Source organism: Geotrypetes seraphini, chromosome 7, assembly GCF_902459505.1.
Source record: "Geotrypetes seraphini chromosome 7, aGeoSer1.1, whole genome shotgun sequence".
Taxonomy (NCBI): domain Eukaryota; kingdom Metazoa; phylum Chordata; class Amphibia; order Gymnophiona; family Dermophiidae; genus Geotrypetes; species Geotrypetes seraphini.
The window spans coordinates 86,269,944-86,285,724 of record NC_047090.1 but is presented as its reverse complement, the minus strand read 5'-3'; the positions used below and the strand labels follow the sequence as shown (position 1 = coordinate 86,285,724).

General features: G+C 41.6%; 1 protein-coding gene across 9 annotated transcripts in view; it reads right to left on the bottom strand.

The window, feature by feature from the left end:
- The window catches only part of RALGAPA1 (Ral GTPase activating protein catalytic subunit alpha 1), a 678,446-nt gene that overhangs the window by 479,882 nt on the left and 182,783 nt on the right, over nt 1-15,781 (bottom strand). For all 9 annotated transcript variants that reach the window (XM_033952521.1, XM_033952520.1, XM_033952524.1 and 6 more), the window contains 2 exons: nt 12,806-12,930; nt 3,255-3,471 (listed from right to left, as the gene is read on the bottom strand). In XM_033952521.1, coding sequence (XP_033808412.1) covers nt 3,255-3,471; nt 12,806-12,930 — 342 coding nt within the window. The remainder of the gene's footprint in view (nt 1-3,254; nt 3,472-12,805; nt 12,931-15,781) is intronic.

Below are 15,781 nucleotides of genomic sequence, written 5' to 3'. Positions count from 1 at the left end.
CAGAACCCTTGCAGTTTTCATCCATCCCTTCCTCCCATCCCTTGTACAGCAGAACCCTTGAAGATTCTATCCCTCCCTTCTTCCCATTCCCCGTGCAGCATCTTTCTATCCCTCCCATCTCCACCCCCTGACCCTCTCTCCCTCCCATCCGAACCCCAACTGCAAGATGGTAACAAACGGCAGCGTCGGCAGCACAGATTGCATCACAGCCTTCTCACACCCAGGCATTCCTCTGCCACATCACTGAAGATGTCCAAATTTCCGAAAGCACCGTTATGCAACGAGAAGTAAGTTGCTGAATTTGATTACCCAAGGATAATTGCAAGTTAGATATAGCTTCCCAGATGGATTCCATATTAAAGACCTTAGGTCTCTGCAAAGGGGCAACTTCCAACCTGATATCCCCTGTAATTACAGTACCTGAGACCGTAGCTGGGGAAATAAGAAAGTCATAGAAAGTCCTCTCCAAGGATGTAGTTCAAGTCCTCCACCGGACTCGATGTTAAAACCTCCTGACCACGCTCAGAAACAGCACTCCCACTCTGCTGGGGCAGGAAGGAAGTGACCTAGTCCGATTCAGTCTCTAACACAGGCTCCGTAGCATCAAGTCACGCTGGTGGACTCCGTTCTTCTGGAGACAAGGTGGCGCCCTCGAGGGAGTACTCGCTCGCTTCAGCCTGCGAGCCTCCTCCTGCCAAGGATCCTTCCAGTTGCTGTGTACTGGGGCAATGTTCGACGAAGGCATCCATCGAGCCAGCCACCAAACCTGATACCTCTGGGAACACCCGGAGCTTAGATTTCCTCTTCACCATGAATATGGCTAGAGAAATTTTAGCAAGGAAACTCAAATGGCATCTCCGACCAAACTTCAAGCCACCATCTTTGGTAAGCTCCCTGCCTCTAGATGTAAAACCTTATTTCCAATACCAAAGGAATTAGTATATAATGCTTTCCAGACTTTGCCCCTTTATCCCATGTGTGTAAAGGTATTTAATGATTCACTTACCTGAAGACTTTGATCAACCAACCCCAACAATTTTAGTTTAAAGCCCTCTTCAGCAGGTTAGCCAGTCTGCTGCTGAAGACACTTCTTCCCTTCTTTGATAACATAAGAACATAAGAATAGCCATACTGGGTCAGACCAATGGTCCATCTAGCCCAGTATCTTGTTTCCACAGTGGCCAATCCAATTCACAAGTATCTGGCAAAAAAAACCACCCCAAATAGTAGCAACATTCCTGCTACCAATCCCAGGGCAAGCAGTGGCATCCCCACATCTGTCTCAATAGTAGACTATGGGCGTTTCCTCCAGGAACTTATCCTAACCTATGTTAAACGCTCTTGCCACATACTCTGGCAATGTGTTCCAGAATATACTGCATGAAAAAAAAAAATTTCTTTCTATTGGTTTTAAAGTATTTCCCTGTAACATCATCGAGTGGTCTTTCTAATTTTATTGGTTTTAAAAGTATTTCCCTGTAACTTCATTGAGTGGTCTTTGTAATTTCTGATGGAGTAAAAAAATCAATCCTCTTGTACCCATTCTACACCACTCAATATTTTGTACACTTCAATCATATCTCCTTCAGCCATCTCTTTTCCAAACTGAAAAGCCCTAACCTCTTTAAGCCTTTCCTCATACAAGAGACGTTCCATACCATCTCTGCTCAGTAGACCTTGGAAAATCATCTAATGAACCAGGAAGCCAAAACACTCTTGATAACACCATCCACACAGCTATGCATTGATCTCCAGGATGCAAGCTTCTTTGCCCTGTCCTTGACCTTTGATAAAGAGGACTGACGATACCACCTCATGTACACCTGTCTACTTTACCTTCTCTCCAAGAGCCACTAAATCAGTTCTGATACGTTTAGAGGGGTACCTAGCAGTATTGTTTGTGCCAACATGGTTGAGTAGCATTAGATAACAATCATTAGGTTTCATGAGTCTTGACAAGATCTCAGTAACATCCTGAATTATCGCACCAGGCAGACAGGATACCTCCCAGGATTTCACATATGGTCTGCAGATGGACAACTCTATACCCCTCAGAAGGGAATCACCAACCATCATTATCTTTCGCCTCCTAGTAGCCATGGATCCAGCAATTTTGGGGATTTCAAACTTTGATTCTTCTTCTCCCTTGGATGCTATCACCTCCTCACTTCCAGGGCTACATATCAGTTTTTCGGTTCAAGGACAAGTGGAGTCACAGTATCAATCTTACTGTGGAGTCACAGTATCAAACATAATCTGAGTCCAGCTTTCCTCCCTCAACACGGCCTCTTTCCTACTGCTGGAAATCTTTTGACCATTTGTTTCTCCTTTATTGGTGTATTAGGATAAGCAAACATACTACAAAAAAAGGCAGACAAAAGTAAATACAAGGATGTATTACAGAAAAATTATCCTTGCATCACAATATTTACCTTTGTTTGACCTTTTCTTTGCATAAATGTTAGATTTTACTGCCAAATGTTTTTTTAATTATTGGCCATGACTTCTTTGTAGTATTTCTGCACCTTTTCCCCATACTTCTGAAATGATGAACATACACATCTGATGTTCTACATTTATAGCTATCATCTAGAGAAAAACTGCAAGACACAAGGATTTATGGGAACATGAGGGTAACCAAAGTGTGCATTAAAGCAGCATATAAGCACATTCATATTTTTAAAAGCAAGCACCTTCTCCTTGGAGAGCAGCTGAAAAAGTAAATGTTTGTGCTTATTTTAGATGCCAACACAGAATGTGGAACTAGGGTCTAAAATTTAAATTTTGGTGTTTTGCTTTAAGGTTAATTAATCCTGACTTTGACCCACAGCACTACTTAATAGTATTTAACAGCCAAGTCAGATACCTGCTATATAAACTAATATTTACAGATATGATCACAAATTTAATAAAATGAAAGGACACCAATAGGCCTAAAGTAACCAAAATTATCCTAAATATGAAATAGGAGGGGAACCCAAAGATGGCAACCAAGAACGCCGTTTTTACAGGTAAAATGTTGTTGTATGAGAGGGACTTTATGTTACTGAGCCTGCTTCTGAGTTCTGTTTTATAAGGGCACATAGGCAGCATTTTTAAAATTACATACATGATCATCAGTATGCGTCTTTGTTGCTAGTTGAGGTCTTCTTCAAAAGAATTGTTATTTTTAAACCAAGTCAACAGTGTTAAGGTTATGTTCTGCTGCTCTTTTCAAATGTAATTAGTTTAGAAATAGAAAGAAATATACTTGCTTTCAAATTTGCGTCCATCATACTGGAAAGCATTAAATGAGTCAGAATGGCTGTCTGAACTGATGAGATCGCTGCTTCCAGCACTGGCAGGAGATGTCCACTCAGAGGGCACACCTGGGTCATCTACAGGGCGTGATGGGTTTTGCTTATTCAATATGTCAGGGAGGTCCTTAGGAATTTCAAGATTGCCAGGGCTGCTTCCTCTCCTTGTTATATTCTAATAATCATACAGAATTGCAAAACACTTTACTAAAAAAATCATTAGACATGTTCAACTTTAACAACAAAAAAATTAATCGTTACACAAGGTTTGTCCTATAAATAGGATCTGAATGCAATTTATAATATTATCTCACATATATGCATGAAGTAACTGGTTATTTGTATGACAAAGCATACATAATGAAAATCTGAGGCAAATCCAGGAAGATTTGGGAAGCTTTATTCCATGTAGGCATGAAACACATCCTAAGTCATATGCGAGAGCTTTGTAACATGCAGTATACAGTACTATCATCTAACTTATACAGGGTAATATGTAGAAATAAAACAAAAACATAAAGAAAAAAATACCATCTTTTTTATTGGACTACATAAATGTAGTTTATGATTAGCTTTCAAAGGTAACCCTGCTTCTTCCTCAGATCAGGAAATAAAGGCTAGAGAAAAATATTACTATCAAAACTACAACTGGATAAATGGGTACTGTGAGCCAAAATAACTTACCAAAGAGTCCATACAAACAGTAGAGTTTAGACTTAATATTTTTATCTGACACCAAACTTTATGTTGGAAACGCTATATTATTTCTACTAAAGAAACACAGCTATTTTACTGGATCAATAGCAGCTGTGCATACTTATACATCATAGCTACCATGGTCCAAAACATATACAGGAGATGAAATAAACAAATAGGTTCAATTCATAAGAAATTCAGCTGAACTAATTCCTACAGAATTGGAAATCCATGTATGTCTGAGGTCAATGGTGTGCACAAAGTAAGTCTTACTACAAAGAAGTGTCTTGTTAGAAATAGTGTAGATCAAGATTGTGTTCTGCATGTGAAAGTTTAAACTTTTCAAAGCTAAAATGTGCTAGGCCAAGAAATGTAACCACAGCCAAGTGGTGAGAGCAAAAGGCTGAGAACCAGGGAAGCCATGGTTTTAGGTTCAAACAATTTTTATTGATGCAAACAACAACAAATACAACATCAAAGCTTGTAGAACAATAATGATGCATTAAATATAATAAGATAAACTTATTGATGCAGTTAATATCACATACAACACCAAGGCGCTTAGTACAATAATGAGGCATCAAATAAAATACATCCCATATAAACCTAGAGAATGCCTTCATCCCCCATTAAGCCCCACTTAATCTATGTATAACTACATGTTTGAATCTTTTAATACCCTCTATCTTCCCTCCCCAAACCCTCCCTACCCTTCCCCATCCAATGGTACTCTCTACTTAACCTCAATCTCAATCATATTAAACAAAAGCTCAATTAGGACGCCCATCTTAAAACCGCACTACGGCCTTTAGGATATAAGGCTTGCAAATAATCCTACCTCTTCTACTGATCGACCACTTCTTTTTGGAGGCCCCTGGATTGGGCGTTTGTTGCAGTGAGCCCCCCAGTTGACCAGGTTGGCATCCATTGTCACAATTACCCACAAGGCTATTCTGAGAGCCATGTTCTTTGAGAACGCCTGAGGGCAGAACCACCAGCCCATAGAGGCCTGGGTTTCCAGAGTCCATGTTAAGAGACATCTGCATGGAGTCCGACTGAGGTGACCACGCGATAGCAATGTGCTCTGGAGAGAATGTGAGCCTTCACCCATGGGTCTACGTCTATCATAGCTGCAATGGAACCTAGCAATTGTAGGTAGTGTCACATAGATGGAGCTGATTTGTCCAACAAGCTCGTTATCTGGATGCAAAGCTTCTGTGTCTGTGTGTCTTTGGAAGACAGACACGACCTTCTGCCCTGAGAGTCTTCAGGTATTCCAGGGATTGGGACGGAACCAGCTGGCTCTTTCAAAAAGTCACTATCCAACCCATGCTCTGCAGGGCCCAGATCACATCAGCCACCACTTGTTCCCCTCCAGGAACAACGGAACACAGATCAGCCAGTTCTTCAGGTATGGATGAACCTGCAAGCCCTTCTTGGTAAATGGGCTGCTACCACTGCCATCACCTTGGTAATCGTGCGAGGTGCTGTCACCAGCCAAAGGAAGAGCCAAGCATGGTAATGGTTTTCCAGCATATGAAATTTCAGGAACTTTGTATTCCGGAAAGAAGGGAATGTGCAGGTAGGCCTCTGTCAAATCCAGAGAGGCCAGAAATTCCCCCGGCGCTACCACCGCTATGACTAATCTTACTGTCTCTATGTAAAAGTGTGGAATTTTCAGCACTGTATTGACATAAGATCTAGACTGGGCATCCAATCATCTGGGCCTTTCTTGGGCATGGCAGTATATCAAATAACTGTAACTGTATATGGAGTATCTGCTCGAGCTCGAATCTTTGGGCAGCACAGGTTCTATGATCTGAATATCTAACAGTATCTGAACTGTCGCTGTGACTTTGCATGCTTTCTCTAGTCACCCCATCAAGGAGTCCACAAACCAGCTCATTAAGAGCTGAACAAATTTGAGCTTGTAACCGCTCTGAACGATCTCCAACATCCAACAATCTAACAAGATCTGCACCCAAGCCTTCACATACTATGAGAGCCATCCCCCTATCCTGAGGAGAACTGCTCTGGATCTGGTGTCACTGTGGAGGTTTTATTTTTATTTAGCACGTCCTCCCAAAGGAGCCCAGAATGGGTTACAAGAGTGCATTCACAGTATAAGCAGGACAAACTTTGGTGGAAAATACAGACTTGGTGGACATCGGGGTTTAAATTTCAGCTTTTACAGTATAATCCTAACATACAGACTTAGTGGACATAGGGTGTTTTAAAATTGCAGCATTTTCCAACCAGGGCTGTGAACCAGGGCTGAAGAGAAATGGCTGGCTCCAAGGAAGAAGGGGGTGTGGCTTCCCATGGAAGAGAAAAGTTGCAAGATGGTGTACGTGGTGCAGTGAGGAGGACGACTGGAGAATGAGAACTGGAGATCTGGAAGAATCTCTGAGAGGAGGCTCCTCCCGAGTACTGCCGAAAGTGCCTGGAACCATGAAAATTAGATCACCTGTATCCTCTAGAGCAGGGGTATCCAACCTTTTGGCTTCCCTGGGCCGCATTGGCCAAATAAATATTTTCTGGGGCCGCACAAACACTAACACTAGCCGATGAGCAAAAAAAAAAGATTGAGCAGCTCCCAAATTTGCAATCACTAATATAGAATATGTACGTTTCTAATAATAAACTTTCATTAAAGGGATACTGTGGAGAGGAATCCAAAAAAGCAGTAATACTTACCCTGACTGAGTGATCCCTCCACATGTACCGCTGACAGTGGGAGCAGCCACAGGCTTCCGCATCCCCATTCTGATAAGCAGGAATGCATGCTCCTGGTCCTCCTATTCACTTCTATTACAGCTATGGTGAGCCTCATCAGAGCGGGGATGCTGAATCAGCTGTCAGCAGCGCACATGGAAGATCATTTAATCAGGGTAAATATTACTGCTTTTTTGGGCCTCCCACTTTGAGCTTAGGCTCGCTCAAAATGAATATCTCCCCTGCTGTAGCTAGTAGGGATCCCCAAGCCTCACCAACTGATGGCCACCTCCTCCCTCTCTAACTTCCCAAGTTCTGCAGCTGGCAGCAATATTGCAGAGTGGCTGCCTTCCCTCCTCCCTGCCCCACCCCCCCTCTTGGTATTCATGCATGCATGAAAGCAGTGGCAGCTTGAGGATATTGCCATTGGCTGCAAAACTTGGAGATTTGGGGTTGCAAGACTGGAGGAAGATGTCTCTAGTTGGCAGGGCTTGGGAATCCCCACTAGCTCAAAGTATTTATAAATAGAACTCAGGCAGGGAGAAACTTTGGTGCCCATCCACTAATTATGGGCTCCAGTCCCTCCCCCAAATCAGCTGTATATGACTACCCCACTGAATACAAAAATAATTGTGATGCACATATCCCAAAGCTAACATATTCCAGTTAATAAATTCAAAATAAAACAATTTTTTTCTACCTTGTTGTCTGTATGTTTTGTTTTTCCATCATCTTGATCCCAGTTTCTCTTTCTGCTTTTTGTCTGACTTCAACTAATTCTCTTTCCAGTGTCTGCTGTCCATTTTTTTCTCCTCTCGTTCCATTTTCTTCTTCTCCTTGTCTCCAATGTATTGATTTTTCCTCTTCAGCTTTCTTAACTTTTTCTTTTTTTTTTGCCTCTGTCCACTCAAATCTTGCCTTCTTTCTCACCCTTCTTCTTTTTAAATGTTCAGCTACTCTTAATTCTCCATCTTCTCTCAGTTCCTAACTCTCCCATTTCCCATCTCACTCTTTTCCCAGCCTCCTATTTCCTGCTATCTACTCCCCATTACCAAATTTCTACCACTGTACTCACTGCTCTGTCACTCATCTTGTCATCTCCCTTTTGACCTCATCTACCTGGCTCACCACTTTAAGAATCCCCCTCTCCTCTGGTCAGGCTATAATTCCCTGTCCCTTTCTTTCCATCTTTTAGCATCTTCTTATTCCAGTTCTCTTCCCTCCTGCCCTCCTATGGGTCCATCTCTGCTCCTCTAGCCCCATGGTCCAACATTTTGCTCCCTCTCTTTTCTGGTTTTCTTCTCCCCCCCTCCCCCCGCCTTGATGCTGAACAATGAAATGGAGGGGGGGATAAAAGAGAGATGCTGCATCTCTCTGCCTTCCATCCACAGGCCTAATATTTCTCTCTCCCTCCCTTCCATCCCCAAATCCAACTTCTCTCCCTTTCTCTTTCCAACTGCCCCAATCCCATCTCTCCTCCTGCCTGCCTGCCTTCCCCAGGTCCACCATTTCTCCCTTTCTCTTCCCAACAGTTCTCCCTTCAAGTATCTCTTTCCCTCTTCCTCCACACCACCCCAGGTCCAGCTTTTCTCCCTTCAGACTATTGCCCACCATCTCTCTGCTCTGTTTCTGGCCATAAGCTCTCTCCCCAGATCCAATCTAGCACTTCTTTTAATACCCTCCCCCTCTGTACTTTAAAAAAAAAGTCCAGGAGGCTTCCTCGGCCCAGTATGTTCTCCCCCTTCTCTCTCCCCAATTGCACCATCTCTTTCCCTCTCTCAGACCCCCAATTCTCCCTTTCTATTATCTCCCTCACCTCTGCATCTCTTTCCTTTACTCCCTCCATTCTTCCATCTTATGGCTCATGCTCCTCTCTATCTTTCCCTTCATTCTGTCTCCTTCACTGCTGCCCCCAGCCCTCTCTGCCTTCTCCTGAAGAGCTACTGCTGCTGGTGTCTGGAACTCCCAGTTCCTAAGCCCGTTGAATTTAAAGATTATTTTAGCACAGAGGAAGAGCTTGGATCGTTATGAGACTGGAGAAGAGAGGGCTAGTCCCTGAAGTTCCCTCAAATCTATGAGCTGTACAGAAGGAGGGGAGGGAGGGAAGGTGGTGGGGAGAATGAATGAACACCGCGCCACCCTTCGGAACTAGAAACCAATGGATGGGCTTCTCTCTGCAAGACGCATGTGACCCCGCTCACGCTCGAGGGTTACCGTCTTGCCGGGTGCCTTAGTGATGCAGTGTTTTCTGTCTTGCTGGCGCTCTCCTCCATCTTCCTGCAGCGTTCACTGAAAGCCGCAGGGAGCGGCTTCCATGCGCCTCCTGTGGCTGATCTGGAAGCACTCCCTCTGACGTCGCAACATCAGAGGGAACACTTCTGGGTCAGCCACAAGAGGCACACAGGATCCGCTGTCCGTGGCTTTCAGCGAATGCTGCAGGAAGATGGAGGAGGAAGCCGGCAAGACAAAAAACACTGCATCACCCTCAAGCGTGAGCAGGGCCACACAAAATACTTCTTGGGGCCGCAGGTTGGACACCCCTGCTCTAGAGGGTCAAGGTCTGCTGTCAGGTAGAAATTTTGGCCAACAATCTGCCACACTGGTCATGAGATTGTTCAGTCCCTTGAAAGGAAGTCTGCTGAGGATAGCCTTGGAGATGGAATCTCCCACCCATTGTATGATCCAGAGCATTCTGCGGGCTGAGATCGAATAAGCCGAAACTTTGCTCATGACTGATGATGTCAGAGAGCATTGGCTACATAATCCACTCCAGCTAATAGGAACTGGGGTAAAGGCTCACCCTCCGCCATCAAAAGCCCCTGCAACCTGGTATGACAGGCATGTGTCACAAAGGAAGCAACTGCAGATGCTTTGATTCCCAAGGCCAGCGCTTCAAATTGTCTTTTAGGAATTACAGTCACTCTGAGATCCTGCATATCCCTTTAATACCACATTTCCCTCACTTGGTAGGGACGTGTGTTTAGTTACCTGCGCTACCAAGGAATCTACCTTGGGCTGAACTAACAGCTGCTGACACTCCTGTGCCATAAGATACAGCCAAGCCATTGCCTTGGCTACTTTAAGGGACCCTTCAGGAGCATTCCAATGCTTCATGACTAGTACAATGATAGCTGGATGCCAAGAATAAAAGAGAAGACTGAGCCCTCACTCTGCTTATTACAGAGCAATGAGTAGAGGGGACCTGCTAGGAGTCCAAGTTTAACTCCTGCAAAGAGTTATTGATAAGCTCTAACAGAGCTAAGGATCTGAAGACATGGTGGACTATGAAGTCATCCCCTTGATCAAGGGCCACCACTGTTTCTTGCGCACTCACACCTACCTGCAACCCTGCATCTCCCAACTGGGACAGTAAAGGAATACAAATACACCCCTCATCATCTGAGTATCCCTCAGAAAGGCACACCGGATCCTGGCCAGCCTCTAACACTGAGGCAGACATGCCCTGGGAGCCACAACCCTCTCATGCGCCTCCTGATGCACTGCCATATGTCCCATGGGGATCTCGGCCAAAACGATAAGCTCTCCACATTAGACTGATACATTCCAGAGAAAATGTCATATTAGGTAGCACGGACTCTCCTTTAGATGATTCCAGCTTGTGTCTCTTGTGCTACGCAACCTTTGCACCCCTGCATTTAGGATGACTGCCATTCTAGGGCTCTGGAAGGGATTTACTCCCAACCGATGGACCCCCTGACCATTTCTCAGTCATAGAGAGCAAAGTCAACCACTCCTGCCCCTCCTTCACGTGCTGCGCAGCATGTGGCACAAGTGTGCCCTTCAGGCACCCATCCAATACAAACCTGGCATGAATTAGGGGTAAAAGAGTCAAAATCCAAAATGATTTAACAAAATTTAAATATTTTACTGAATCCAGGCCCCTAGGCCTGTGCCTACCTTAAGGCAGGTCTTCACTGTAATTCTCTTCCCTCTAGGCAATGCCTTCCAGGTAGGAAACTTATCCAATTTAGAATTACAACAACTTTCCACTTTCAAATTTACTTTCTTGCCAAATTTCCAAAACACATTTCTTTAGGCAGTGCCAGGCTGGATTCGCCCACTAAGTTCTTCTGGCAGCAGAACTCAGGGATAGAAAAGGACCTCCTCCCACTTGACCACTGGTTGTGGTCCCTCCCCAACAGGACCCACAATCCAGCAGAAAAAAACAAAAACAAGATGTACACTGCCTTGGCTGTGCATTCCTAGCATTCCTAACTGCTATAGCGCCAAAAGGAAAAACACAATTTCTTTTCAATTTCAAAGTCTCAGAAAACTTGTTCAAAACATTCAAGCAACACAGCAAAACCTTCAGACTGGGTTTCGCTTGGGCAGCCAGCCACAAACAGTTAATAGCCAAACTTGTAAGCAGTTTCAAACATTTCAGTTACTATATGGCACAGTCCCAGCACAGCTTTATCTTAAACAAAATCTGTCTCCATATCATAGGAATCAACTTCAGCATTTCCCTCATTAAAGTCCATGCTTTCTTCTGGTTCTACACATTCATAGATTTCAGGATTGTCAACCATTATCAAGTTTAGGTCTGACCTGTGTGATGAGTTAAGCTGAGCTGCTTCTTGGTTTAGGGACATGTTTTCCCTCATGGCTCCATGCTCCCTCCTGCTTGTGCTGGTTCAGTGGCTGCCTTCTTTCTGAGTAATGCCGCTGGTTCTTATAAACCCTAGGTAACAAGCCCCAGGTGCATACTATAGTGTTCCCTGCTGATGGAATCACCAGAATGATCTATGTGTTGCCTCAATTCAGGTCCCCCATGGCTGTTATGTGCGACCTGATATCTTTTCCCTCTTGGAACAATATCCCCGGCTCTGTTAGTTCCCCCAGCTACATGTTCCCCTCTTTCAAATCCAATACTAGGTGAACTCAAATGGGACACATGCTGTTCACTTTTAGGGTTTATTTGGCGATTTGTGATTCTAGGCTGAGGTATGGGTGGTGCCACTTCAGTTAGAGGTTTTATTTTTCCTTGCCTAGTTCTAGGTGATTTTGTGAAGAACTCCAGGCCTTGAATCTAGAAATGTCCAAGGCAGAAAAGAAAGTGAAACAGCATATACTGAGTGCGGGCCGTATCAACTCCTGAGAAGATTAACAGAAAGAAGATTATCCAGGTAAGAATCTAATCTTTCATTTTGTTAAATCTATTCAGGAGTCCATACATACATCTAAAGTGGGACAGAAGAGCCTGCCTGCAACACAGAGGATCCAAAAGTGGCATCCTTTAGAACTGCTACATCCATTCTGTAAAATCTTTTAAATGTATGCACAGTAGACAAAATAGCTGCTCTACTAACCTCTGTGGAAGGAACTGCCCGAGATTCTGCCCATGAAGATTCAACACCCTTGGTCGAATATGCCTTGAAAGAAACTGGCAGCCGCTTTCTACAGGTGACATTATACCGACAAATGGATGCCAGTCTGCTGCGCCTGACTGGCTCCTTAGCAACAACAGATGGTCGGAAAGATGAAAATCATTTGTCTTTTCCAAGTAGTGAAGTAATACTCTTTGCACCTCCAGTTTCCTCAAAATCCTATCCTGCTTGTCTGAGCCTGTAGGTTGAAAAGTTGGCAGAAGAACCTTCTGCTTGATGTGAAAATTACATACAACCTTCAGAAAGAAAGAGGAAACAGCCCAGAGAGCTACTCCGCCTCCGTGATTCTAAGAAAGGGTTCTCAACTAGAGAGACCTTGCAATTTGGAGATACGTCTCGCCGAGACTGTCAGCACCAGAAACAATGTCTTAACTGGGAGATCCAAAAGGGATGAGTCTTCGAGTGGTTCATAAGAAGCTTTCATGAGGCGTTTTGTTCTTTATTTATATACACATTACACGATCTGGTTGCCTACTTTTGATATTTAATAAAAAGAGTTTACAAAAAAAAAAAACCACCAACCAGTCAAACGTTTGGACTTCATGAAAGGAATGTTATAGAGATTGCACTCCTTAATGATTGTCTGCAGAGGTCTGAAAACATATGGAACAGAAGTTCTAATTTGGTTCAATATAAGCACTACAGACTATTTTGTTTACTAGATATTAATGAAGTTGGGATCAGGCTTACCAATGCATTACCAGTGCGGAGTCTCTCTGCAATAAATTCATCCATGAGGTCAGGAACGTTGGAATTGCTACAGCCAATTTCACTGCTTAGAATGTGCAGCTTTGAGTTCATGTCTTCTTTACTAACTAAAATCAAAGTAAGAGCTACATATAATCACTGATCATCTAAAAACACAAAAGGATATCAAATACAAAAACAAGCATGATATGCAATGCAAAAATTACTGGCTAGGCATGCATTGATAAAAGTAAAATCACCCTGCCCTACCCCAATTCCCTCTATCAAAATATGCTTGTGGAAATTAGTGAATTTGAGAAAATTATTAATGAAAGCATTTGTTAGTCAGTTTTCAGGATTATGTCCAACAGTAAAAATCTTGCAAATCAACCCCAAAGTCCAGTTAACACAGGATTTGAAAATGCAGCAAAACTAGAATGCCTGTAATGAAATAGAAACTATCTACAACTAGGTGATATTTTGTTTTGTTTTACAGTGATATAGAACAAATGCTGTCTAGTGTGATGTGGTTCTGAATTGAGGATCTACAGGATAGGAATCCAGCTGTCAAATAGCATATTTTAAATGCTAGATCATTTTAACTTCCATTGCTAAAAGTCAATTTTACTTCTTAGGCACTGTGCTGGCAAATTTTTCGTCGACAACCTACAAATAAAATCTTACATCTTAACAGAAATAGCTTGTCAAAAACATAGCATGATCATAAAACAGTGTTTCCAATTTGTAGACAATTCATTTTATTTTTGGGCAAAAAGTTTGTAATCCATCAGAAAAAGTTTCGTTTAAAGCAGCAATGCAACAAAATTTTAACTTTAATAGAAGCCTGCAACAAAGTTACTCTTTCCCATTGTATTTAAGACAATCTATTTAATGCATTTGCTATAAAAGATTTATCCCACAAAATATGAGCAGCTGTTCTCATAAGGCATTTACTGCATTCAAATTTAAAATTCAAATTTAAGTCTGCTCATAATAGATTAAATAGCCAAATTTTAGTAATGAAAACTATCATAAAAAGACCCTGCTGTGCCTGTAAGGCCTATGTTGTATGCATATAATTTTTTAAAAAATAGAGAACACTGGAGCTTAGAACTTTTTCCCCATTCAAAACAACAATATCATAACTGCTTTATGCAATGTATAACTCAATGTTTATTTGCTCAATATCTGTAATAAAACAAGAGGAAACAAATGTAGTAAGTAACAGCAATATATGGTAACTCTAGAGAAGTTATATAATAGAATATACATTTCTTGTGCTGATAAATTTAATACATGAAGCACTCCAACAAATTTGTTGCATGGCAGCTTTAAGATATGAAAGGTGTTTTTGCTGAGATATTTTTTAATTACTTAAAATTCAATTTAAATGGTCCAATAATGGTCTTGAAATTAACTATTTTTAAATAATTTTTAAATATTTTATATCTGATTAGGATTCAAGGACACAGTCTTTAGAAAACAGGTATCCCACATATGATTCAAAAATAAAGTTACCACACCCACATTATTATACTGAATTTATAGTATCTACCTTTCAATGGTAGCAATATTAAAATGCAGGATGCAGAACAAAGCATTCTGTTAGTCATGCAAGTTAAGATAAAATGAAAAAAAAATAATCATAGTCCACCTTACTGCTGAAAGGGTTTTTTTTTTTAAGGCACAGATTGAAACTGCAGGCACTGGTTACATTCTTCTTATTCTTTGTGGTCAGCTCAGAATTTGCAAATTAGGTCAAAAGGGATGATCATGAGAACTTTGTATACAACAATGGTCTGAGCAATTAAAAACTCATAAGTAATATTGCCACTTCTATTTTGATTTGAATTTGCCTTGGAAAACATGAAGCATGGATTGAAGTTGTTCAAATAAATGAATATGATTTTAGGTACACTTTTAATAATAAGAACTGTAATTCAATTAGGAAAATCTTCTATAGACTGGTGAACTTTTAAGGATAATGAAAGTGGCAAAGGGGGTTAGTTGAAGTTGAAAATATATAAAGATTAAGGGGAGAGATTACACCAGTATCTTGCCTATACTATTAGTTCTGAGCATCTTTCTAACTTGGCAAACCTACTAGAGCAACACTTGATAGCAAATATATTTTACTTGGTGCTCAAAGTGAATTTAAAATTCAGCTTGGGATGTTTTTTTCCCTTGCATGACCCTATCAATTAAAATATATATTTGATGGCTAAAGTTCCATTTCCCTACAAAAAGCAAAGTTTGTATTGCTGTATCATTCTTCTGTCTGGTACTGAAAATCCCTCTTGTTTGGGAGAAGGGTGGGAAAGAATAAAAAAGTGTGTGAAGAAGGTAAAGGAAGAAAAATCCAAATGAAATTAATAATATATTCTACCTGCCCCTCTCCCTGATCCACTGGCCTATGCATCCATCATCACATGTGTCCCATAATCTGGATAAGGTTTCATCCTTAAAGGAATCATCAGTGAGCCATATTTCCCTGCTTGAAAACCCAAAAATGCTCAGTTTTACTATTACTAATGAATCAGTCCTATTATCCAGAACTACGAGTAAATACATATTTTATTTAAAAATGTCCTCCCTTGCATTTTATTGGAAGCCTACATATATTTAGGATACTAAAAATGTGTTGCAAAGTGACGTTTCCTATAGGCAGGTCTATGTGTATTTTTAAAGAAATAAATTGAATAGGCATTATGTACTTTCAAAAAAATTATATTTACATTTTTGCAGTGGTTTCACCAGTGCATGGTGTGTATTCTATGTCCTGTTCTAGCATTTCTTTTACCAGCTGTATTGTAACTGTGACTGAAGGAAGAAACTACAACTGCAGAATTCTGAAGCATAAAATTCATTCTGTTCTGAGATCCTGTTTCGCAACAGAAATAAAGATTGTTTTTAAAGAAATTCATAGTACCAAACGTTCTTTATGGCATTTTGAAATTCTCAGTAATATTATTATGAATA